This window comes from Mytilus californianus, unplaced genomic scaffold (genome assembly GCF_021869535.1).
Source record: "Mytilus californianus isolate M0D057914Y unplaced genomic scaffold, xbMytCali1.0.p SCAF_2, whole genome shotgun sequence".
Lineage (NCBI taxonomy): Eukaryota > Metazoa > Mollusca > Bivalvia > Mytilida > Mytilidae > Mytilus > Mytilus californianus.
Window position 1 is genome coordinate 66,748,302 of NW_026262668.1, and position 25,430 is coordinate 66,773,731.

At 31.7% G+C, this 25,430-nt stretch overlaps 1 protein-coding gene across 2 annotated transcripts in view; it reads left to right on the plus strand.

Moving 5' to 3' along the window:
- LOC127728064 (coiled-coil domain-containing protein 93-like) overlaps positions 1-25,430 on the plus strand; it is a 36,949-nt gene extending 11,519 nt beyond the window's left edge. The window contains exons 10-21 of one of the 2 annotated variants that reach the window (XM_052235254.1): positions 1,421-1,507; positions 3,196-3,312; positions 7,481-7,543; positions 13,073-13,146; positions 14,445-14,601; positions 17,242-17,313; positions 19,240-19,348; positions 21,130-21,212; positions 21,670-21,707; positions 22,903-22,987; positions 23,775-23,888; positions 25,270-25,430. In XM_052235254.1, the coding sequence (XP_052091214.1) occupies positions 1,421-1,507; positions 3,196-3,312; positions 7,481-7,543; positions 13,073-13,146; positions 14,445-14,601; positions 17,242-17,313; positions 19,240-19,348; positions 21,130-21,212; positions 21,670-21,707; positions 22,903-22,987; positions 23,775-23,888; positions 25,270-25,314 (1,044 nt within the window). In that variant the 3' untranslated portion in view covers positions 25,315-25,430. The remainder of the gene's footprint in view (positions 1-1,420; positions 1,508-3,195; positions 3,313-7,480; positions 7,544-13,072; positions 13,147-14,444; positions 14,602-17,241; positions 17,314-19,239; positions 19,349-21,129; positions 21,213-21,669; positions 21,708-22,902; positions 22,988-23,774; positions 23,889-25,269) is intronic. The other variant, XM_052235255.1, reaches the window with a different exon arrangement.

A 25,430-nucleotide genomic window follows, 5' to 3' on the forward strand; every position in this document is an offset into this window, starting at 1 on the left:
TATTACCTACTTTTGACTCCAGAGTATATAATTTTTAAATTTTTATGCCCCACCTAGGGGCATTATGTTTTTCGGTCTGTGCGTCTGCTCGTTCGTTTTTGTCCGTCTGTCCTTCCGTTCGTTCGTTCATTCATCTGTCCGTCTGTCCCGCTTCAGGTTTAAGTTTTTGGTCAAAGTAGTTTTTGATGAAGTTGAAGACCAATCAACTTGAAACTTAGTACACGTGTTCCCTATGATATGATCTTTCTAATTTTAATGCCAAATTAGAGTTTTGACCCCAATTTCATGGTCCACTGAACATAGAAAATGATAGTGCGAGTGAGGCATCTGTGTACTATGGACACATTTTTGTTTTTTAAGAGTAATTTAAAGAAGTAAAATTAAGCTTACAATTGGTGCAGTTTCTGGTAAAATGAACTGTTTTTCGAAAATTTTGTCGTGTATAGAAAACATAAAGCAATTAATTTTTTCCCCAAATTGCACTGAATATATGCTTGTTTTTATTTCTTTGCATTGCTCTTTCATGACAGAGTACCAGTATGTCCTACCACAGAGAAGGTCACTTGTTGAAAAATTTATATACTCTAGAGTAAAAGTCAGTTATATGAAAATAGCCTATTTTACAATTAATTCAGACTGAAATCTTACTTATGCTATATTATATTTTGTCTGCTAAAATAATTTTTTTTCTGATTTAGATACTAAAGCAATAATAAAACATTTCAGAGAATGGTGTTTCGATAGTTAAATAAATATATTGCATTTTAATGTGTATGACTTTTGATATTTTTGTAAGATTGCAAATGTAATGTATATTAATTATTGACCAAAAGAATAGGGAAAAAATATTGCATGGTTAGTGATAACTGGCTAAAGATCATATATGGCCAACTTTTGTTTGTTTGTGGGCTAACAAGATACCCCACCCTCCAAAACAAAAATATTTGGTAGTTCATAGAATTAAAAAAAAAAGCAAAAAAGCAAAAATTTATGGGAACATGTAACAGCTAAGATGAGTCTAGGATTTTAAAATAAAAATTTAATGCATCAAGACCATTTGTAAATTTGCAGTCAAATCTTTAGAATATTTGAAAAAAAATTGAATTAATTCAGAATTTAAAATATTTTGAAAAGATGTACTTATTATCTGGAAAAACTGCAATAAAATGCTAAAGCCTTAAGAAATTGACTTGATGAAATTTATTTCTGAAATTTCCCAAAAGTCGTGACGTTTGCATCTCAAAGGACATTAATGGTTTACTTTTACAAATTGTGACTTGGATGGAGAGTTGTCTCATTGGCACTCATACCACATCTTCTTATATCTATATGTTAAATAATCCTGTGGTCAGTTTTGTTTCATATACTGTTAATTTCTTGATTTTATTGCATGTAAGTTTTGTTTTTGTTTGCATGGCAGGGTAAACTAACAGCTAGTGCTGTAGGATCAATAGTCAGCATGCAGAGTGAACAAATACAGCAGATACATACAGAATATGCTGAAAAAGTAAGTAATAGGCTAGATAGTCAATACTTAGCTTCCTTTGCTTTGCCTTTATGCCTTATCACCCTGCTCAGTATCAATGTAATTCATCATTGCTTTGATATGTGAGCAGAACTTATCAGGAATGTCACAATGTCTGAGGAGACATTATAAAGCTGTACTTTCGTCAAACATAAAACTGTCTAAGATGGAGGAAAAAGAAGAAATAGCATGATAAGCAGATTATCAGGTTTTCTGTGTATCGATGTTGTAAAATATCAGCCACTCGATACAATGTGAAGCTTTCTAGCTGGTTTGCTGCATTCACTTTACAAGAAGATTCACATTGTGGCTTGCGGATGATATTTTATCAATGTTTAGAAAACCCAATAATCTATACCTATTCTTCATTCTAAGGGCGTTGGTTAAGCAACAGGCAGCGGTTCAGCTTATTATTTATAATACTGCATTCTTGTGCATAGCAGAGATGTATTTAAAACTTTAGAGTGGAAGCAGGAATTCTTGTCCAGGATATATTTCTATTCCAGTTCATGTAACTTAGTAAGTTTACAGCTTTAACTTTGCTACTTTTTGTCTGATAAAATCAGAATTTATTTGGAACGTTTTTCTTTTTCTTAAAATAATTAAAAAACAGATGATTTCAGATAGCTAGTTTCTTTTCAGAGAAGTCATTTTCGTCTCTTAAACTCTCTTTATAATTTATGGGATCCATTGCAAGTAGATTTTAATACATATCATTTTGGTTTTATGTTGTAATATGCATGTTCAATTTACAACACAGTATAAGTAATTACAGCATGTTTTTTTTTACTTTTTTAATAGATTTCTAGTTAAATAGTAATGATAACATCATACCTCATTACAATGAAAAATCACTCTGAAAAATTAAACATTGTCAATCTTTGCAAAAATATATTACAAGAACTTCTACATGGATGTACAGTTTGATTATCCATGCAGCCAAATGCAATATTATACTTATTCATTACATCAATAAAAAAATAAGAGAAGGATGACAACTGGCCTTACAACTTTTGTAACCTCCTGTTAAATGAATAATTTATGAAGGGGTCCACACAAACTACAAGATAGACTTTTAATTTACAGGATGAATTTGTCTTGTCAGATTTGAATGCATGTTAAATATTTTAGTGAATTGCTTTCTATCTTATTTTCTTTAGATTTGTTGCATAACTATCGTTAAAAATTTTCTTTGATATTTTCCATGTTAATTAAATATTTTGATTTTTTTGGCCACTCCAAATTCATTCACAGTTCTACTTATTCGCTCTCTCAAAAGTTTTGGAAACTTACAAAAAAAAATTAACCACCATTCCCTGATGACTTTCTTACCAATCGCTTCATTCAAATGAAATCAACAATTTCATTTTTAAAATATCATCACTAGCCCTGAAATTCACTTAAAATTACATTTTTTTTTGTGGTGAAATAATATTTCTCACTCCTGAAAATAGAAGTTTTGTAGAGTATAAGTTAAAAAAGCCTTCCTTTCACAAATTTCAGGTATCGCTTGCTAAAATAATCATTTAAGAAAAAAATTAAAAGCAAACATTTTGCTCACTCTGCATTTTGTACATTAAAGTCAGAAGAACAAGTATTTGTATTGAGTGGCCTTACTGTAAGTCATAACAATGATTTGATAATATATTGTACACATGTTCTATTTAAAGCAATCAGAGATTGAGCAGATTGAAAAGACAGAGAGAGTTGGAGGAGAGCAACAACATAAACGTGTAAAGGCTGCAATGTCAAAACAAATTGAGCAACAGAAATCTAAACTAGATGAGGTTTGTATATTATTATTAGCTCACCTGGCCCGAAGGGCCAAGTGAGCTTTTCTCATCACTTGGCGTCCGTGGTCGTCCGTCGTCGTCATTAACTTTTTACATTTTAAACTTCTTCTAGAGAACCACTGAATGGAATGAAACCAAACATGGCATGAATGTTCCTTATGAGGTGCTGACCAAGTGTTGTTACTTTGTAGCGGATCCATCATCCAAGATGGCCGCCAGCGGGGGACTTAGTTTAACATAGGACCCTATGGGAAATACATACAAATGTCTTCTTTTAGAGAACCAATGAATGGAATGAAACCAAACATGGCATGAATGTTCCTTATGAGGTGCTGACCAAGTGTTGTTACATTGAAGCTGATCCATTATCCAAGATGGCCGCCAGCGGGGGACTTGGTTTAACATGGGAGCCTATGGGAAATACATACAAATGTCTTCTTTTAGAGAACCACTAAATGGAATGAAACCAAACATGGTATGAATGTTCCTTATGAGGTGCTGACCGAGTGTTGTTACTTTGAAGCCGATCCATAATCCAAGATGGCCGCCAGCAGGGGACTTAGTTTAACATGGGACCTTATGGGAAATACATACAAATGTCTTCTTTTAGAGAACCACTGAATAAAATGAAACCAAACATGGCATGAATGTTCCTTATGAGGTGCTGACCGAGTGTTGTTACTTTGAAGCCGATCCATAATCCAAGATTGCCGCCAGCGGGGGACTTGGTTTAACATGGGAGCCTATGGGAAATACATACAAATGTCTTCTTTTAGAGAACCACTGAATGCAATGAAACCAAACATGGCATGAATGTTCCTTATGAGGTGCTGACCAAGTTTGTTACTTTGAAGCTGATCCTTCATCCATGATGGCCGCCAAGTGGGGGACTTCCTTTAACATAAGACCCTAAAATACATACAAATGCTTCTTCAAGAGGTGCACTGAATGGAATGAAACCAAAACATGGCATAAATGTTTCTTATGAGGTGCTGATGAAGTGTTGCTACTTTGTTGCTGATTTACTGTTCAAGATGGCCACCAGGATTTTTTTATTAAATTACAGGACCAATATTAAACCAAATTTGGCCTCACTCATTATTAGGGTATCTGTTATGATTTTAATCTATTTTTACATGATTTCCAAAACCAAAGTAGAATCAGGTGAGCGACACAGGCTCTTGAGAGCCTCTAGTTTTATGACTCCAATATTACATGCATGCAGTTTAAGCTAACTTTGCCTGAAGGTCTAGTGTCATTCTTGAAAGTTGTATCAATATACAATAGACTTTAAAAGCCCTAAACTCTGGGTTTAATTATGTGGCTTGTATAATCCTTTAATAACCACCATGATAATTTAGAGGGAAAAAAACATGAAATTATACTGATGATAATGTTTTTCTTGTATTTTTGTTTGAACAGTTCTTATAGCATTCATGATGCTGAATGTGTACTTAGATGGTCTGCCACAACTTACCTATTTGAGAAATGAATATGAGTTGAGGCAATTTTTCCCTTCCAGGAAAACATTTCAAGAAGAACATTTGTTGTTGGAAATATTCATTAATGTTAAGATGTAAATTTTTGTACATCAGTTTGGTTTAACTGTGAAGTTGTGCTGATGTAGGACACATTTATTATACGACCGCAAAAAATTTTTTGGGATCGTATAATGGTATGATGTCGTCGTCTGTGTCGTTGTCGTCCGAAGACACATTGGTTTCCGGACAATAACTTTAGTTTAAGTGAATGGATCTCTATGAAATTTTTTAAGAAGGTTCAATAGCACAAAAGAAAGATTGGGATTGATTTTGGGGATGATGGTCCCAACCGTTTAGGAATTAGGGGCCCAAAAGGGGCCCAAAACAAGCATTTTTCTAGTTTCAGGATAATAACTTGTGTATAAGTATTTTGATTGCTCTGAAATTGTACCACAATGTTTAATACCACAAGTAGAAGGTTGGGATTCATCTAAGGGGTTATGGGGCCAACAGTTTAGGAATTAAGGGCCAAAAAGGGGCCAAAAACAAGCATTTTTCTAGTTTCCAGACAATAACTTGTGTGTAAGTGTATGGATCTCTCTGACATTGTAACACAAGGTTCCATATCACAAAGGGAAGTCTGGGATTGAGTATGGGGTTAATTGCCCAAAACATGTAGGAATTAGGAGCCAAAAAGGGCCAAAAACAAGCATTTTTCTAGTTTCCAGACAATAACTTGTGTTTAAGTGTATGGATCTCTTTGAAATTGTACTACAAGGTTCCATACTACAAAGGAAAGGCTTGGATTGAGTAATGGGGTTATTTCTCCAAGGAGGGTTTCAAAAAGTTTGGAGGGGGGGGGGATTTTTTTCCAATTTTTTGAGGGGATTCATATTTTTTTTTCAAAATTTTTCATATTTCGAATTTTTGAAAATTTTCAAGAAGAAATCGTCCATTGCACAGTATTGCGCAATAGATTTGAAAGATCTTTGACCACATTTATTTTGTGTCAGAAACCTATATTATGTCAAAAATTTGATCACAATCCAAATTCAGACAGTATCAAGCTTGAATATTGTGTCCAAATTTGCCCCAACTGTTCAGGGTTCGCCTTCTGCGGTCGTATCAGGCTGCGCTCAGCGAAGCATTTTATTTTTATTCTGGTACAGATTCTTTTATTTTATAAAAGATCCATCCCCTCATAAGAATGAAAAAGATGACAAGAAATGATAATCATCATGCAAATATTTGGGTTGTCATGTGTTTTTAGTTGAAATGTTTTTTTTTTCAAACTTGAAACTATCTTTTACTCCTATATTCCTTATTTGAACCTGTATAAAAGTCTAATAATTTAGATGCAAATATCATCCTTTGTTGTATAAAAATACACTTTGTGATAAGCATATGCTCAAAAGAGACAATAAACTAATTATTGGATAAAGAATTTAGCTATCTATTCAATTTTGTAACTTTTTTATTTAAGCGTCACTGATGAGTATTTTATAGACTAAATGTGCATCTGGCATACAAAATTGCAATCCTGGTATCATTGATGAGGTTTTTTTTCCTTTTTATACGCCCGTCAAAATTTTGACGGGACGTTGTATGGTATACAAATGTCGTCTGTCCGTCTGTCTGTCCGGCGTAAACATGTCGCACCGTAACTTGAGAACGACTTATCCAAATTTCATGAAACTTAAAATAGTTGTTTTTATGATGGTCAAACGATCTGTATACTTTTTGGTGAAAATAAGATTAAAACTTTTTGAGTTACGGGACTTAGTAACTAAAACAGGTGTGTGTTTTTTTTCACATGAATTGCCGTATCTCAAAAACAATTTATGATTATTGCTTAAAACTTTACACACTTCTTAGTTATATTAATCTTAAGATCTGTATACTTTTTGGTGATGATTTAAAATTTTATTTTAGAGATATTGAGTATTTTGTTAAAAAAGGGGGAGGGGTTTTTCACATGTCGCGCCGTATCTCAAAAACAGTGTATGATTATTGCTTAAAACTTTACACACTTCTTAGTTATATTAATCTTAAGATCTGTATACTTCTTGTGATGATTCAAAATTTCATTTTTGAGTTATTGAGTATTTTGTTCAAAAAAGGTGGAGGGGTTTTTCACATGTCTCTCTGTATCTCAAAAATGATTTATGATTATTGCTTAAAATTTTACACACTTCTTAGTTATATTAATCTTAAGATCTGTATACTTTTTGGTTTTGATTCAAAATTTTATTTTTGAGATATAGATTTTTTTTTTAAAAAAGGGGGGTTTTCACATGTCGCGCCGTATCTCAAAAACGATTTATGTATATTGCTTGAAATTTTACACACTTCTTAGTTATATCAATCTAAAGATCTGTATACTTTTTGGTTTTGATTCAAAATTTTATTTTAGAGATATTGAGTTTTTTGTAAAAAAAGGGGGTTTTCGCATGTCAGGCCATATGTCAGAAACTATTTATGATTATTGCATAAAAATTCACACACAAGACGATGGGCTTATCATGCGCTCATGGGGCAGCTGTTTATTTTTTCTGATTTCATAAGCTGATATTTTTTATTTTGAAATAAAAGAAAAAATACATTGATTATATATGTCCTTGAATTATTTCTTTTGGAGTAGTATATTATTCTATATATTTAACTATACTTGTGTATTTCAGATAACATCCAAACATGATCAGCTACACCAGGCTTATTTAGAGACACAGGCTATGTATAAAGAGGTTGGTCTTAGTATTTCATATATTAAAGCCAAATAAAGTGTGTGATAACATTTTGTGAGGGAATTCGATGTTTGCTATACCACGGTTCATTTAAACTCACTTTATGACAATATCACTATACCAATCAGAATGAAATTTTATGCAGAGTTTTAAGAAATGATTTTACTTTGTATACATGTATTAATTGTGAAACATTAAATGTTTTAAAAGGGAGAATTTTCTGTATAAAGTCAATAATAATGTAGACTTTTGAAGCTCAAACTTTCTATTGCCTTAAATACGCAAATGAAAGATCAGAAAACTAACCAATACACAACGACATGTTTTTATACGACCGCAAAAAAATTTTGTGGTCGTATATTGGTATGACGTTGGCGTCGTCGTCGTCGTCGTTGTCGTCGTCGTCATCGTCTTCGTCCGGCGTCGTCGTCCGAATACATATTGGTTTTCGCACTCTAACTTTAGTTTAAGTGAATGGATCTTTTTGAAATTTGACCATAAGGTTAAATACCACAAAAGGAAGGTTGGGATTGATTTCGGGGGTTATGGTACCAACAGTTAAGGAATTAGGGGCCAAAAAGGGGCCAAAAATGAGCATTTTCTAGTTTCCAGACAATAACTGTGGAACGGTGTATGGATCTCTCTGAAATTATACTACAAGTTTCCATACCACAAAGGGATGGTTAGGATTTGCTTTGGGGGGTTATGGCTCAAACCGTTTAGGAATTAGGGGCAAAAAAGGGGGAAAAACAAGGTTGTCCTGGTTAATGGACAAATACTTTAGTACAAAACATAATTTAAAGCAGTGTAAGGGAGATAAATCAAATACATCATTGAAATTATCTCCCTTACACTGCTTTTAAATTATGTATAAAGTAATGGTTGATGAACAATAAAGATAATCTAAAACAGTGTAAGGGAGGTAATCCAAATACAACGTTTTGGTTACTTCCCTTACACTGCTTTTAAATTATGTTTAAAGAAATGCATATTTATAAAGGAAGACCAGTAAAAATATCTGCAAATGTTTTCATCTTTTTTTTTTACAAAAAAATCCATATGAAAGATTTGACACTATATTTTTATTAATTCTATTATAAAATAGATTAAGTTAGCACTATGGTAAATTTAAATGGGTAATTATGGTTGCCAACTCCATTGGAAATTTGAATTGAGATTATGACCATATCTTGAGGGAAAGAATTTTTTTGGGGGAAAAAGGGGGGGGGATAAAAAGAAATTGTGGGGGGCCAATTTTTTCTCATTTCAGATTTCAGAAATTAAAAAGAATTATTCTTCAAATATTATTTTTTTTTCAAATTTCAAATATTGAAAAATTTCAAGAAGTAATCTTTAATTGCACAGTATGGCGCATTAGATTTGTAAAATCTTTGATCACATTTATTTATTTGTTATGCCGAATCTAACAGTGTATTTAGATTTTTAATTTTGGGTCCAGTTTTCAAATTGGTCTACATTAATGTCCAAAGGGTCCAAAATTAAACTTTGTTTGATTTTAGCAAAAATTGAATATATGAGGTTCTTTGATATGCTGAATCTAAACATGTATTTAGATTTTTGATTTTTGGCCCAGTTTTCAAGTTGGTCCAAATTGGGGTCCAAAATTAAACTTTGTTTGATTTCAACAAAAATTGAATATATGGGGTTCTTTGATATGCTGAATCTAACCATGTATTTAGATTTTTTATTTGTGGACCCCGTTATCTAATTGGTTCATATTGAGGTCAAAAGGGTCCAAAATTAAACTTTGTTTGATTTCATCTAAAATTGAATTATTGGGGTTCTTTGATATTCCAAATCTAACCGTGTATTTAGGTTTTTAATTTTGGGTCCTGTTTTTTAAATTGGTCTACATTGAGGTCCAAAGGGTCCAAAATTAAACTTAGTTTGATTTTGACAAAAATTGAATTCTTGGGGTTCTTTGATTTGCTGAATCTAAACATGTGTTTAGATTTTTGATTATGGGCCCAGTTTTCAAGTTGGTCCAAGATAGGGTCCAGTATTTAAACTTTGTTTGATTTCAACAAAAATTGAATATATGGGGTTCTTTGATATGCTGAATCTAAACATGTATTTAGATTTTTGATTATGGGCCCAGTTTTCAAGTTGGTCCAAATTGGGGTCCAAAATTAAACTTTGTTTGATTTCAACAAAAATTGAATATATGAGGTTCTTTGATATGCTGAATCTAACCATGTATTTAGATTTTTTATTTGTAGGCCCCGCTATCAAATTGGTTCATATTGAGTTCAAAAGGGTCCAAAATTAAACTTTGTTTGATTTCATCGAAAATTGAATTATTGGGGTTCTTTGATATGCCAAATCTAACCGTATTTTTAATTTGGGTCCCGTTTTTTAAATTGGTCTTCATTGAGGTCCAAAGGGTCCAAAATTAAACTTAGTTTGATTTTAACAAAAATTGAATTCTTGGGGTTCTTTGATATGCTGAATCTAAACATGTGTTTAGATTTTTGATTATGGGCCCAGTTTTCAAGTTGGTCCAAGTTGGGGTCCAAAATTAAACTTTTTTTGATTTCAACAAAAATTGAATATATGGGGTTCTTTGATATGCTGAATCTAACCATGAATTTAGATTTTTTATTTGTGGGCCCCGCTATCAAATTGCTTCATTTTGAGGTCAAAAGGGTCCAAAATTAAACTTTGTTTGATTTCATCAAAAATTTAATTATTGGGGTTCTTTGATATTCCAAATCTAACCGTGTATTTAGATTTTTAATTTTAAGTCCCGTTTTTTAAATTGGTCTACATTAAGGTCCAAAGGGTCCAAAATTAAACTTAGTTTGATTTTAGCAAAAATTGAATTCTTGGGGTTCTTTGATATGCTGAATCTAAACATGTGTTTAGATTTTTGATTATGGGCCCAGTTTTCAAGTTTGTCCAAGTTGGGGTCCAAAATTAAACTTTGTTTGATTTTAACAAAAATTGAATATATGGGGTTCTTTGATATGCTGAATCTAACCATGTATTTTGATTTTGGACATTGGACCATAATAGGTAAATTAAAAAAATTCAAGTTCTTAGACCACATTCTTTCTGTGTCAGAAACCTATGCTGTGTCAAATATTTAATAACAATCCAAATTCAGAGCTGTATCAAGCTTGAATGTTGTGTCCATACTTGCCCCAACTGTTCAGGGTTCGACCTCTGCGGTCGTATCAAGCTGCGCCCCAGCGAAGCATTTTATTTAAATTACAGCAAAAGTTTTGGTTGACAAATTTTTATTCGTTTTTGCAAAAACCGAACTTAAAATATCTGTCATTTTCTCCCTAACCAGTTTACCCCTATTACTTATTATGATGTGGACCGGTCATTGTTACTGAATCTTACGCAATTTGATTGGATTAAGTTATTATTATTTGACCTGCAAACTGTTTATTTTTTTCATACACATATATTGAATAAATCAGAACATGCATGAATGTGTACAGTAACTTAATTGACCTTCAAACTGGACGCTGGACGAGTCCATATTATTTTTTATCAATGAAACCAGGGACAGTCTATACTAGCGGGACTGGTCACTTAGAACAATGTCTATACAAATGTGCATCAGAACTGTGGCGTCCCTGATGTCACATGACTTCAAATCAAATCATTTCACATTTAAGAAGTGTTCTTCATAACTTTATGTTCAAGTTTTATGAAATTTTATTCATTTTGTCATTGCAAAATGCTGTTTTTGAAAAGATTTCTTGGATAGTTTTTAAAATATAAACCTTTGAACTTTGAGGTATTTTGTTAGTAAATTTCGAGTGGCCACCATCTTGTTCAATATGTCCCCCCTTTTGCATGACTGGAGTGTTCTTCAAAACTAGATGTCTCAGTTTAATAATTTAACGTTCTTTTAAAATCTTATATTTTTAGTCATGGTTAATGGTTATTAATCAGATTTGTATGATTTAAAAAAAATAATATTGAATTACAATGTACTTAGAAATACGCAAATAACTACTAGCTCCGTATATCAGAGACATGAAACTTAGTTAATTGTTTGGTGCTAGCTTTACACAGGTGGGGGGGGGGAGGGGGGGGGGCGTAGTTATTAAATAAAATCAATAGTGACCAGTCCCGTTAGTATAGACTGTCCCTGATGAAACTAAAGGTAGGAAAGATAAGAATTGCCACTTTTTATATTTTCACAAAATTTTCCACATACAGAGTAGATAAATTATTTTTTTAAGCATATTCCGGAGAAAAAAAAAAAGTTTACAAATCAGACGTTTTATTCCATTAAACAAGTCATTTTTTGAAGAGAAATGCTGAAATACAATTTACACACGGCTACGCCAGGTAAAATTATTGTTTATCATAACAAAAAAAAAAAAATTTTCAGTCTCATTATAATGTTATAATTACAAATAATCCCAAACAAAAGTAGTCAGTAGATAAAGTCAAAATATGTCAAATCTGCCTTATTTTGGACATCAAAATTCAATACGATCGTTTTAAGGTCAATTTTGTCTACCTCACAAAATCTTGTTACAATATAAAGAAGTTTTTTCATTTTACTCAGCATTATTACTATGGAAACATACAACCTAAAAAGCTTTTGAAACACAGCTTAATCTTGATATATCATTGCTTACTTTGTTTGCTTTTAATGCAATAAATTGGTTTTGATAAACAATACCAATGAAAGAAGTGGATGCATATTTCATTGATATTTTCTAGCAATCTAGAAAAATAGTCAGGAATGTTACTGAGTATTTCTAAATTTGTGTTTCCCTCTTTGTTACAAAATCTCAAATCTTAAATTGATACAAATAAAACATGTAAGCTTGATACAAACAAAAACTATGTACAAATGTGAGCTTGATACAAACAAAAACTATGTACAAATGTAAGCTTGATACAAACAAAAACTATGTACAAATGTAAGCTTGATACAAACAAAAACTATGTACAAATGTAAGCTTGATACAAACAAAAACTATGTACAAATGTAAGCTTGATACAAATAAAAACTATGTACAAATGTAAGCTTGATACAAACAAAAACTATGTACAAATGTAAGCTTGATACAAATAAAAACTATGTACAAATGTAAGCTTGATACAAACAAAAACTATGTACAAATGTAAGCTTGATACAAACAAAAACTATGTACAAATGTAAGCTTGATACAAAAGTAACATAACCACACTTCTTAGATTGATACAAACAAAACATATGTAAGCTGGATGTATGGATGGATATTGATACAAACAAAACATATGTAAGCTGGATGTATGGATGGATTTTGATACAAACAAAACATATGTAAGCTGGATGTATGGATGGATATTGATACAAACAAAACATATGTAAGCTGGATGTATGGATGGATATTGATACAAACAAAATATATGTAAGCTGGATGTATGGATGGATATAACACCACACTTAAGTTTGTAATAACAGCTCATAGGTTTAGGGATCTACAACAAAAAGGAATGTTATGGTTATTTATTAAAATTTCAATTTACTAAAGGTATTTTTCATTGTAGGCAGAATCAAGAGGTGCTAGGATTGATGAAGAAATGGACAAATTAAATGAAATAGAAACAGAGGAGAACCAAAGGTATATTAGCAATCATTTATTTTTACTGATGATACGGCTGGTAATTCTCAATTTATACAAAACTTTTTTAAATAATTCTTGTGTTAGGGTGGGCTGAACAGACAATGATTTTGAATGCTCAGTAAAATTCAAAATATAACTTTAGTTAGACTAAGCAACATAAACAACAAAATTAAGTATGTTTTTGTTTTATCAAAGTTTTCATACTACAAAAGTTGTTATTTGCAAAATAAAACTAGATCACAATATTAAACAGTTTAAACTGTTTTCTTACATAAGGTTATGTGAAGCTTACATATTTTTATTCTTTAATACATACTTTAAGGTAGATAGGGTGTCTTCCTCCATCTTGGATTTTGAAATACCAGAAAACAATCGGTCTAGATCTTTAAGAAAATGTGCAAATTTTGAGAGTAGTAGGTAATTCATGTGTAAGAATTCTCATTTTAATATAGAAAATTACATGTTTTATCATGTTTATGGTTGTATTTTACAAAAAAACAGAATACTTGTGTTTGATTCAATTTTTTCCAACCTTGCCACATTAGGGGAGGCAACTCAAATGTAAGGGCAGATAATTCAGATATAGTTACTTTTACAATAGGATGTGTAAGGAATTTACCTATTTTATTATGTAGCAAGAAAACGGGTCCCGTGACCCCATTTTTTCTTTTTCTTATCTGAAAGCATAATATTAGAGCTATCTTCTCATATTTTATCTCAAAATTCTATGGTGTAGTTTTCGTTTTATGGCAGAAAATTAGGTTTTCCATGCATAATCTATACAAAATCTGTCAATTTTGTAAAACCTGTAGCGTGAAAATAAGTGCCGTGACCCATTCTTTTTATTATTTTTTTTAAAAAAGCATGACATAAACTACATTTTGGCAAATTATTAAAATATTCTATGGATTATAATTTAGACACCCCATCTACCTTAACATAACTTAAAATTATCATACCTTATTAAAAGTTCTTGACCAAGGAATGACTAATATCAATGGTTAATTTTAGACATATGAAATAAAAATTTCATCAGAGGTTGTCTTGAATTTTCAGCACTCAATTTTAACATTTGGTATGCAGTAATTAAGCATACTAGAACATCATTAGTTACACCACATAATTATCTCCCCTTTAAATACATCACATATTTCATATAAGACTGAATATTAAATAATGTTTCAAATAGATAAAGTCAATAAATCTATACCTGCAAAATTGGATTTGCTTTTCTCTGAGGTTTGAATGGTCTTTTCTAAGTAAATGTGTATCATTTTGCATCATTGTATTCACAGCATTCTGCAAACACTGAGATCTCTTGTTGCTATGAATGAAAATCTGAAGAAGCAAGAACAGGAATTCAAGGCTCATTGTAAGGAAGAAATGAGTAGGTTAAAAGGTCAAATAGAAGAAGTGAAAGAACAGACTTCTGAGGAAGATTCAGGAGACAAGGTAGTTTTAGCTCACCTGATCTGAACAGTCTTTTAAATTTTTTTTAAAGTTGTGAATGAAGAATTTTTTTTTTTAAATCCAACATATATATAACTTACAACAGTACAGACATTGAAATAGCAAGTTCATGTAATATATATATAAAGTATAATACAACTCGTAAGAAAGTGTATAGTATTTGAACTTGAGTTTGATACTTTGTTGGGCTTTTATAAAAGGTTTTGTTATTAAAAAGGAAAAAGAAAAAACTATATTCTTTTAAACTTATTTCATAACTTGGCTTTGCGGTCTTTTGGTTCACTACACATTGAAATTATATTCTATAATGAAAATCACATGTAGAAAGTAAATTCAGTACACAACATCTTTAATGAAACAGTTATTTGAATTGCCTTATGTTAGAACAATTGTTTGTTGGAAATATTCTATAGTTGAAATCCAAAGTAAGATAACTTCCAATATAAATGAATGCTGTTTTTTTTTAAATTCAAAACAAAATGAAAGCAAGTGACCTTCACATTTTGCACATAAGCGCCAAACAGCATTCAACTCTAATATTTACAGATCTTCGAAATAAAATATGTATTGGCTATGAACATTTTGAATCTGAAAGTAAAACTTTAAGGGGATACCCAACACTTTGACCAAAATAGATTTGAAACTTTTAATTTTCATAAAATTTGACAAAATAATTATTTTGACCTGTTGACAAAAATATAAAAATTTCAAAAAATTTGAACAACACAATTTGATTCCTGTTTACTAATAGTATGTGATTAAAACGTTCAGCTGATTTATGAAGAGTTAACTCCCTTATGTGTTCTGTACCCCCTTAAACACAATGTTGAGGCAGAAATTGTCTAGTGAGATGATCCACCATCAAAGCAAAGAGCTTTTCTCACAACTTTTTGATATTGTCAAAATTATTAGAGAAAATAAATTATTATTATTTTCCATGTTATGACATCTCTGGATGAGACTTATCGATTGAATTGTGTTTTTAGATGAGTAACAGAATGAGTGCCTCTAGCTGAGCAGGAAGTCCTTAACTTTTTGATTTTGGGTGGGTTCCTATTACACTGTCACATTCTTTAGAATTCAGTGAAGTGTTTGTGGACTGTTGTTTGTCTTTTTGCTCCTTGTTTTTGTCTCGCCTTGAAAGGGTCAAAAAGCCAGACATAGGTATGCTGTTTCCGGCGTCGGCGGCGGTGTCAACAATGTATTAGTTTGTGATTAGGTCTAGTTCATGGTGAACCACTAGTGGTAGGTCAATGATATTTGGTATGCAGTTGTATTAGCATTGGCACATCTCATTACCATGGAGATTATTTGGCCCCACCCCCTCAGTCAAGGTCTATTGACTTTGAAACTTTGCTTAGTTTACATGTATTAGTTGTGATTAGGTCAGTTTATGGGGAACCACTAGTGGTAGGTCAATGCTATTTGGTATGCAGTTGTATTAGCATTGGCACATCTCATTACCATGGATATTATTTGGCCCCACCCCCTCAGTCAAGGTCTATTGACTTTGAAACTTTGCTTAGTTTACATGTATTAGTTTGTGATTAGGTCAATTTATGGGGAACCACTAGTGGTAGGTCAATGATATTTGGTATGCAGTTGTATAAGCATTGGCATATCTCATTTCCATGGAGATTATTTGGCCCCTGCCCCCTCAGTCATGTTCTATTGGCTTTAAAACTTTTGCTTAGTTTACATGTATAAGTTTGTGATTAGGTCAGTTTAAGGGGAACCGTTAGTGGTAGGTCAATTATAATTGGTATGCAGTTGTAGAAGCCTTAGCACATCTTATTTCCATGGAGAATATTTGGTCCTTACTTCTCAGTCATGGTCTATTGACTTTGAAACTTTTGCTTAGTTCACATGTATTAGTTTGTGATTAGGTCAGTTTAAGATGAACCACTAATGTTAAGTCAATGATATTCGGTATACAAATGTATTGGCCCATTTGCAAGTTTCATTTCCATGGAGATTATATTACCCCACCCCCTAATTATGGTTCATTGACTTTAAGACTTTTACATAGTTTACAATTTAATGTTTGTGTTTAGGTTTGTTTAAAGGGAACGACTTATGAAAAGTCAATGGTATTTGGTTTTTAGTTGTATTAGCATTGGCACATCTCATTTCCATGGAGACTGTTTAGCCCTGTACATTCAGTCATGGTTCATTGACTTTGAATATTTGCATAACTTACATGTTAAAGTATTGTAATTTTAATTTCAACATTTGCATTATCAAAATAACAAATAGGCGAGACATTTCTCTGTGTTAACAGTTTATATTACAGTCCCTTGGTATTTTCTCTATCTTTGTATTAGTATGTAGCTAGTAAATATATTTAAAAGGTAAAAGTATAAGGTAACTTTCCTTAATGAAAAAAAACTGAAATTATGGAAAGTTACCTTATACTTTTACCTTGATTGTAACAAGATTTCCTACGAATGGCATAACCACAGATTTTACATTGACTGTATTATTTGCATGCCTGTACTTGTCCTGAAGATGCCATACTTTGTGGCGAATCATGTAAAACAGAATGAACTAGTACTTTTGGGTATTTTACAGGTGTTGTTATCTTTATTGTCATATTATTGAAAAAAAGTAAATGTATTCCAGGAGAGAGTGTCACTTATAGATAAACAGTATGAAGCTGATAGAGAGAAACTACACAAAATAAGGCTGTTGCTGGTAAGTATGTTTTGTTTTAAGTAATGTAAAGTAATTCAAGAAAATTAGATATTATAAGCCATGAAGGCCTATAAACCTACAGACATCGGCAGTTTGACATACTGTTTATACACTTGTCAATTGTTAAATACTATAAATTCTTCTTCTTCCTGGGAAGGAACCAAATTCAAAATTTGAATGTAATTGGTTCTGCAGAACATAAATTTACCTCTAAATTTCATTATTTTTTTGTGCAGTTTGTATATTTTCCAAAGTACAAATACATTAAGATATGATTACAGACAAATGCTGGCAAAAGTTTTCTGACATGGAAGAGGCACAATACTATGTGGCAGGACTAAATATTTGTTGTAGCAACTTTTAAACATTTTGATAATCATTTATTTCAAACATCAAACATGTTAAGTGAAAAAAAGTTGGCCTTGATCGGGTCTGACATTCTCTTTAGGCCTTATTTATTTATTGCTCACATAATAATTAGGGCCCCGCCAAATGGCGGATGCCCTATAGTGATCATTCTGTCCGTCCGTCCGTCTGTCTGTCCGTCCGTCCTTAACAAATTGTGTCCGCTCTATATCTAGAGAACCATTATGATTTCAAAGTTTATACTTGACATGTATATTAACCAACACCAGAGGGTGTGTCATAATGTATGTACAACTTCCTAGGTCAAAGGTCAAGGTCAAAAACTTTGGTTTTAGTTGTTAACCCCATGTCCTATGGTAAAGATCGTGTCCGCTCTATATCTAGAGAACCGTTATGATTTCAAAGTTTATACTTGACATGTATATTAACCAACACCAGAGGGTGTGTCATAATGTATGTACAACTTCCTAGGTTAAAGGTCAAGGTCAAAAACTTTGGTTTTAGTTGACAACCCCATGTCCTATGGTAATGATCGTGTCCGCTCTATATCTTGAGAACCATATGATTTCAAAGTTTATACTTGACATATATATAAACCAACACCAGAGGGTGTGTCATAATGTATGTACAACTTCCTAGGTCAAAGGTCAAGGTCAAAAACTTTGGTTTTAGTTGACAACCCCATGTCCTATGGTAAAGATCGTGTCCGCTCTATATCTTGAGAACCGTTATGATTTCAATGTTTATGCTTGACATGTATATAAACCAACACCAGAGGGTGTGTCATAATTTATGTACAACTTCCTAGGTCAAAGGTCAAGGTCATAAACTTCGGTTTCAGTTGACAACCCCATGTCCAATGATAAAGATACACATTTTTTTACCACACATTATTCACAGCGGGGCCCACAGAGATGGCTCCCATCTCAATGATATCTAGTTTGATCTTTTTAGGTTTTCTGACATTTTTAAAAGCATTCCTGAGGAAGTTTAACCTTAGTAGGAAAAACAGTATTTAAAAGTTTTTAAGGATTTACTTTTAATTCCGATTACATTATGCACAGTCTCCCTTCCAATAAGTGGCCAGTGCATGCTCTGAAGTATTTCCCATTCTCATCCATCTGTCCTTCTGAAATCAACTGGTTTTAGACTTTCTTCATGGTACCTAACAAATATTGATTTGATTTTTTGGTACATTAGCATATATAATAATGACTTATACAAATTAAGTTTACATTTCATTCTATTTAACCAATTTAGGTGAAATAACAGTCTTTGAAAAAAGCCTTTGAAATTCATGAAAAATTGTACTTGTTCCACTTCATCAGATAAGAATAAAGCCTAGATTCTTTATTTCTACCAAAGTACTTTTTAGATTTGTTAACATATTTTTAAAAATTGACTCCTAGCATTTATGATGTAGACTGAGGATGCTATATTTACCTCAAATTTTTGTCTTGTAATATAACAATGTTTTGACTTTAATGTTGGAGAGTGAAGGATGACCCAGCGAATATCCTTGATAACATTTTAGCCATTATTTATATATTTTTTTTAAAGGCAAGAAAGACAAGGGAGATTGCAGTACTGCAACGAAAGATTGATGAGGTTCCATCAAGGGCTGAGTTAAGTCAATATCAGAGACGTTTCATAGAATTATATAGCCAAAGTAAGTTACATTCTCTATGAAATGAACAGTCCTATAAAGAAATTCTTTTATTTATTGGAAAAATCTGAAATGGTGAAAGTGGGTTGTGTTTAATGTCTATTATCAAACTAATTATTGAAAAGGTAGAGAAAAATGTCTAACCGTACCCAATGTTAGTTAAAAAGTCTAAAACTACAAACACTAGATATATCATCTTCAAAGGTTAAGAACGCTTTGAGACATGAACTTACCATGATTTAGTTACCTTAGTTTTTATTGAGGATAACTCTTTTCATAAAATTTGATTCATGAATGATATTTATGCACTGACATTGCTTTCCATTGTATGTCTAAAATAACTACCTTATGGTGTTTATATATCTCAACTTGTACGATTTGCTCGTGTATGTAACAACGTATTAGATTTTAGCGAGAGAAATTTATGTATTACTGAAAAATTATTACACCAGGGTTTTTCGATATCATAAACTAGTTAAAACATTTACTAAATTTTATCATCGGTATAAGGACATCATTCGTAAATATAACTCAACATGCAGACATCTTATACGTTCGGGTATTTCACATCCAATCTTTTATGGTAATATTCTTTACAAAGCACAAAAATGTCAGTATTCACCTCAAAAGCTAACAAAACCTTTAAACAGACTTGTTAAGAAGGGATATAGTTACGATACTGTTGTCAGGTCATTAAAGATTGCATATTTTGGCTTTAATATTGATTCACTTATAGGGTCTTTGCATCGGAATTAAACACATTTATTCTAAAACCATTTGTTGGCATGACACGGGTTATGTTCTTCTCATATATTTTATGATGGTATAATACTAAACCCCTAATAGGAGGGATTGTGCCTGATATTCATATGATGAAGACATAATCTTTCAATCAGTTTAATTGAGGTCTGTAGCTGGCATGACAGTAACTGCTAGTAGTCTGTTGTTATTTATGTATTATTGTCATTTTGTTTATTTTCTTTTGTTTCCTATTCTGACATCGGACTCGGACTTCTCTTATACTGAGTTTTACTGTGCGTAATGTTGTGCATTTGTTTTTTCTACATTGGCTAGAGGTATAGGGGGAGGGTTGAGATCTCAAAAAACATGTTTAACCCCGCCGCATTTTTACGCCTGTCCCAAGTCAGGAGCCTCTGGCCTTTGTTAGTCTTGTATCATTTTTAATTTTAGTTTCCTGTGTATAATTTGGAGTTTAGTATGACGTCCATTATCACTGAACTTGTATACATATTTGTTTAGGGGCCAGCTGAAGGACACCTCCGGGTGCGGGAGTTTCTCGCTGCATTGAAGACCCATTGGGGGCCTTCGGCTGTTGTCTGCTCTGTGGTCGGGTTGTTGTCTCTTTGACACATTCCCCATTTCCATTCTCAATTTTACCATTGAGGTCAGGTGTGGATTTAGACAGGGGGTTCACCTGGTGCTCCTCTCACCCCATCCCCCCTTAAGAGAAAAAATAATGTAATTTGTTGGTATAATTTATAGGTAAAATTACAGCCAATTTTTAATCAAAATATGGTCCTTCTATTTTTCAGGGGCGCCCCCTCCCTAACATCAAATCCTGGATCTGTGTCTTGACGTATCTATAATGTCTCTATTATTAAGATAAATGGCAAATACTTGTGGCTAACTGCACTATGTATGAATTAAGGTTCATGTATATTTCTGTAAAAAATGAAACTTTTAGATTCACCACTACTAATATGAATTGAGTGTTATGATATAATTGAGTGTTATGATATAAATACTTTTTGTTTTAATTACAGTTTCTTCTACGCATAAAGAAACTAAACAGTTTTACACTTTATACAATACACTAGATGACACAAAGTTATACTTACACAAAGAGGTAGGAACCACTCATTTATAAGTTTATATTTTGGTGAAACCACTTTCAAGGCATTTTAGGCTGCTTGTGATATGATATATAATTCATGCTATTGCATGTATTTTGTTGTTAAAGATGACCAATGTTACAAAAAGAATAGTTTATATTGAATTTTTAAACTTCAGGTTATAGTTTATTTATTGTGTATACCAACTAAATAAGTTTTCTGACTTCAAACTTTTGGATAAAAGACTGAACATCTTAATATTTTATTATATTTAAATTTAATTATTTTTCTCAAACTTCTACAATTCAACAAGTGAAAATCTCAGCTCTGAGATTGATATAAGTTTAATTCAAATTCAAGACCTGAATATTTTGTTTTCAGTTTATAATTTTATGGTCTGTATTAAATTGTCAGATATACAGTTATGAATATTAGATGTGTACAATTCATTTGTATTTTTTTTTATTGTAGGTTAATTTGCTGAATTCTGTCCATGATACTTTTTCACAGTAAGTTTTCAAAAATACTAATACATAACAAAATTGCTTTGCCCAAGGAAAATATACCCTGTCATGGTGTGGCAAAATAAATCATCTTGTACTTTTTAAGCTGTTATGTTGAATACCCTGTTATTTATTGTTTTTTCATGACTAGTATTTTTTTCTAGTAAAGTAAAAATAGTCCAATATCCTAAATAAATTTATTTGATTTTTTCTTTTATCATTTAAAACAGATGAAGATATTTTTACACCTAACTTTTAAATGCCCAACAAAATTCAGTCTGTTTAATTTAGTGATTGAACATATACAGTAACAGGATTCAGGAGATTATACCATTGTAACTTTTTTAAAACATTCTTCGTCTTGCCTGAGACAAAACTTTGAAAGGTGAGTGGCACTGCTACATTCTGTCAATATTAAGGTTCATTTTGTGTTTTTCAGACATTAATAACTTTTTACAACCTTCATTCAATTTTAAGAAACTTTGATAGAATCTTATTTATTATCAAAAGACCATATCCAGAGCTGAATTTTAAATATAATTTTATTTCAATCTTCCATGCTTTTCTTGTAAATTGGCATAGTTGTTTTTGCATTTGGCACTTAGACACATTCTGGAATTAAACAATTTTAAGAGTTAGACATTATTTTTGTCAAACTTGTGTGGAATTTTATGAAACTTTGACAGAAGCTTCACCTTTGTCAGGAGATAGCACCATGAGGAAAATTTACCTTCCATCTTTTACTTAATTTACTGATAAATTGTCTTAGCATTTTGTCAGTCAGCATTATTATTTTACAATGACAGCACCAGGAACAATATAGACACACTGGGTTCATTGGAACCATTTATAAATTTTTGGTAAATCAGGGTTCTTCATATTTGTGTTTTTTTTTATAATTTCTGTTATGATTCATGTGCTTTACACAGTTACCATGGACACAGTACAGGATTCTTCAGGTTCAAGATCCAGTTCCAATTTTTTGTGAATAAAATAAATTTTGATAATTTATATTTAACTATTTACTAAACCTTATAATATCACCTTTTAAGAATCTGCTTCTAGAAATTTATTTAGTTCCTCATATTTAAACATATACATATGCAAATGAACAAATTTCTTAAGCATCTGGTAGATTAAAAAAAAATTAGATATTGACCGTTTCACATGTAATTTTTCCTCAATATACTTTCTATTCTAGAGCTATGGGATCACAAGGAACAAAGGAGCAGTTTCTGAAACAGTTTGAACAAATAGTTGAGGGCATTAAACAAAATAAAGCTAAAGTTAGTATAACCAACAAGATTGATGAAAAATATCTCAAACAAAAAGCTTTTTGATGTATATATAAAAATAAGAAGATGTGGTATGATTGTCAATGAGACATCCCTCCACCAGAGACCAGATGAGGTAGAAGGTTAGCAACTATAGTTCACTCTATGACCTTAAAAATGAGCAAAACCCATACTACATGGTGAAATAATTCACACGTAAAAACTAACGGCCTGATTTATGTACAAAACATATAATAAATAAGATATACAGCAACAAACGAAAACATCTTTTCTCTTTGCATCATCTAAATACTTGATGATGTCAGAATTGAGAATCATTAATGGTATGTCAATCTCACTACAACCCTATTTGTATCTCTTTTTTTTTGTATTTTGAAATTGTGAATTGAGTTAATGACTTTACACAAACATTTGGTTGAAATTGAATCATGTTCCTTCAAAATGGAAAAATCAGATGATTAAGAAATAAGGATTTTGTGCAAAATAAATTTCAATATAAAATGAAGAGATGTGGTATTAATGCCAATGAGACAACTACCCAAGAGAGACCAAACAATGTAAAAGTGATCAAATATAGGTCACCTTACAGCATTTAACAAAAAGCAAAACTCATATGGCGTAGTAAGCTATAAAAGGCTTTGACATTGCTGACATTACAAATGGTAAAACAAATTAAACCAATGGCTTGAATTGTGTACAAAGCAACAAACTATCATTTGTTTACAAGGCAACAAATCATCTTTTGTGCTACATTAATTATTGAGTAATTTTTATAAAGGTTGAAAAACGAAAGCAGGAAGAAAAGATGAAGCGTGACAGGTTAAATGATCAACATCTTGACCTGATAGAAAAGCAAAGACTTTACTTTAAAACAGTCAAAGAATTTAAAGAGGTTAGTATTAACTATAATGTACGATTTATTGTACTTTGTTTTAAGTATTATTCCAATAGAAAAGTTCTGTCATCTTTAGTTATCTTTAACACAAGTGAGACAAATTTCAGATAAATCAAGTGTTTGAACCAAATACAATAATACCTAACAAAAAAAAACTGCAAGGTCTTGTAATGTTTTAAAAAAGTTATACAAATCAACTGTTCCGTATATACAGTGCAAGAAGTGTCAATCAAAATCTGTGAAAAACTTTAACTTGCATTTTCCCTTAAATTCAGGGGTAGAACAGAGCAGCTACAGTTATACTCAAACATTATATGTCAAAGTTTGGAAAATTAAATTTAACTATGGCTTTTTATTATAAGAGAAATAAGTTTTGAAAATTTCTGGAAAAAGAATGAAAACAACACTTTATAAATTTCTGGTGTCCAAAGTGTTTTTCTGGATTTACCTTCATCTGGAACGCTGAAGCTGAATATTTGAAAGCCAAGGATGTATAAGAACAGAAACAGTTGAAGAGCTATATGACCAAAAAGGACCTTAAAATAATTGATGTTGGTTCCAGTTTAAGAAAATATTGGATCACATTATCATACCATGAAGCAAAGCATATTTTAATTATAATCTAAACATACATGTACACAATATTAATTTTTATGCCCCCGCCTTAGCGGAGGGGGCATTAAGTTTTACCCTTGTCCATCTGTATGTACGTACATCGGTCCGTACGACTTTACATCTCAAAGTTGGTTTCCGTTCTCTAACTTTAGTTTGCCTCAACCAACAACTGTTATTAAACTTATACACAATGCTTATTACCACATAATACAGATCAAGTTCGAAATTGGTTGGCGTTACTTATACCGTTCTTGAGTTATGCCCCTTTATAAACATAAAAATTGCTGAATTTGTCTTTTCTGTTCTCTAACTTTAGTTTGCCTCAACCAAATGTTATGAAACTTTTACACAATGCTTATTACCACTTAATACAGATCAAGTTTGAAATTGGTTGGTGTCACTTTTACCATTCTTGAGTTATGCCCCTTTATAATCATAAAAATTGCTGAATTTTTTCGTTTCCTCTTACTTTAGTTTGCCTCAACCAAATGTTATGAAACTTATACACAATGCTTATTACCACAAAACTCAGATCAAGTACAAATTTGGGTAGTGTCACTTATACCCTTCTTCAGTTATGTCCCTTTATATCTTTATATGATATGCAAGTGGGGGTATCATCTGTGTCCCATGGACACATGCCACATTTATTTTAAATTGTTTTGAAAAGTCCTTAATATGTATAAGACCTGAAAATCAGATTTTATAACCTATTTGAAATAAAATGTTTCAGATTATTTTATATTTTTGTTTTATTTTGTAGGAATGTCGGAAGAATGAAATATTGATGTCAAAATTGAAAAGATAACAAATGACCTTGTGAAAACCAAGATGGATGCCATATTGAATATTATATCAAAACATGTTTTATTGAATCTTATTGTAACGATTATAAATGTTAAAATTAAAATTCTTTTATATACA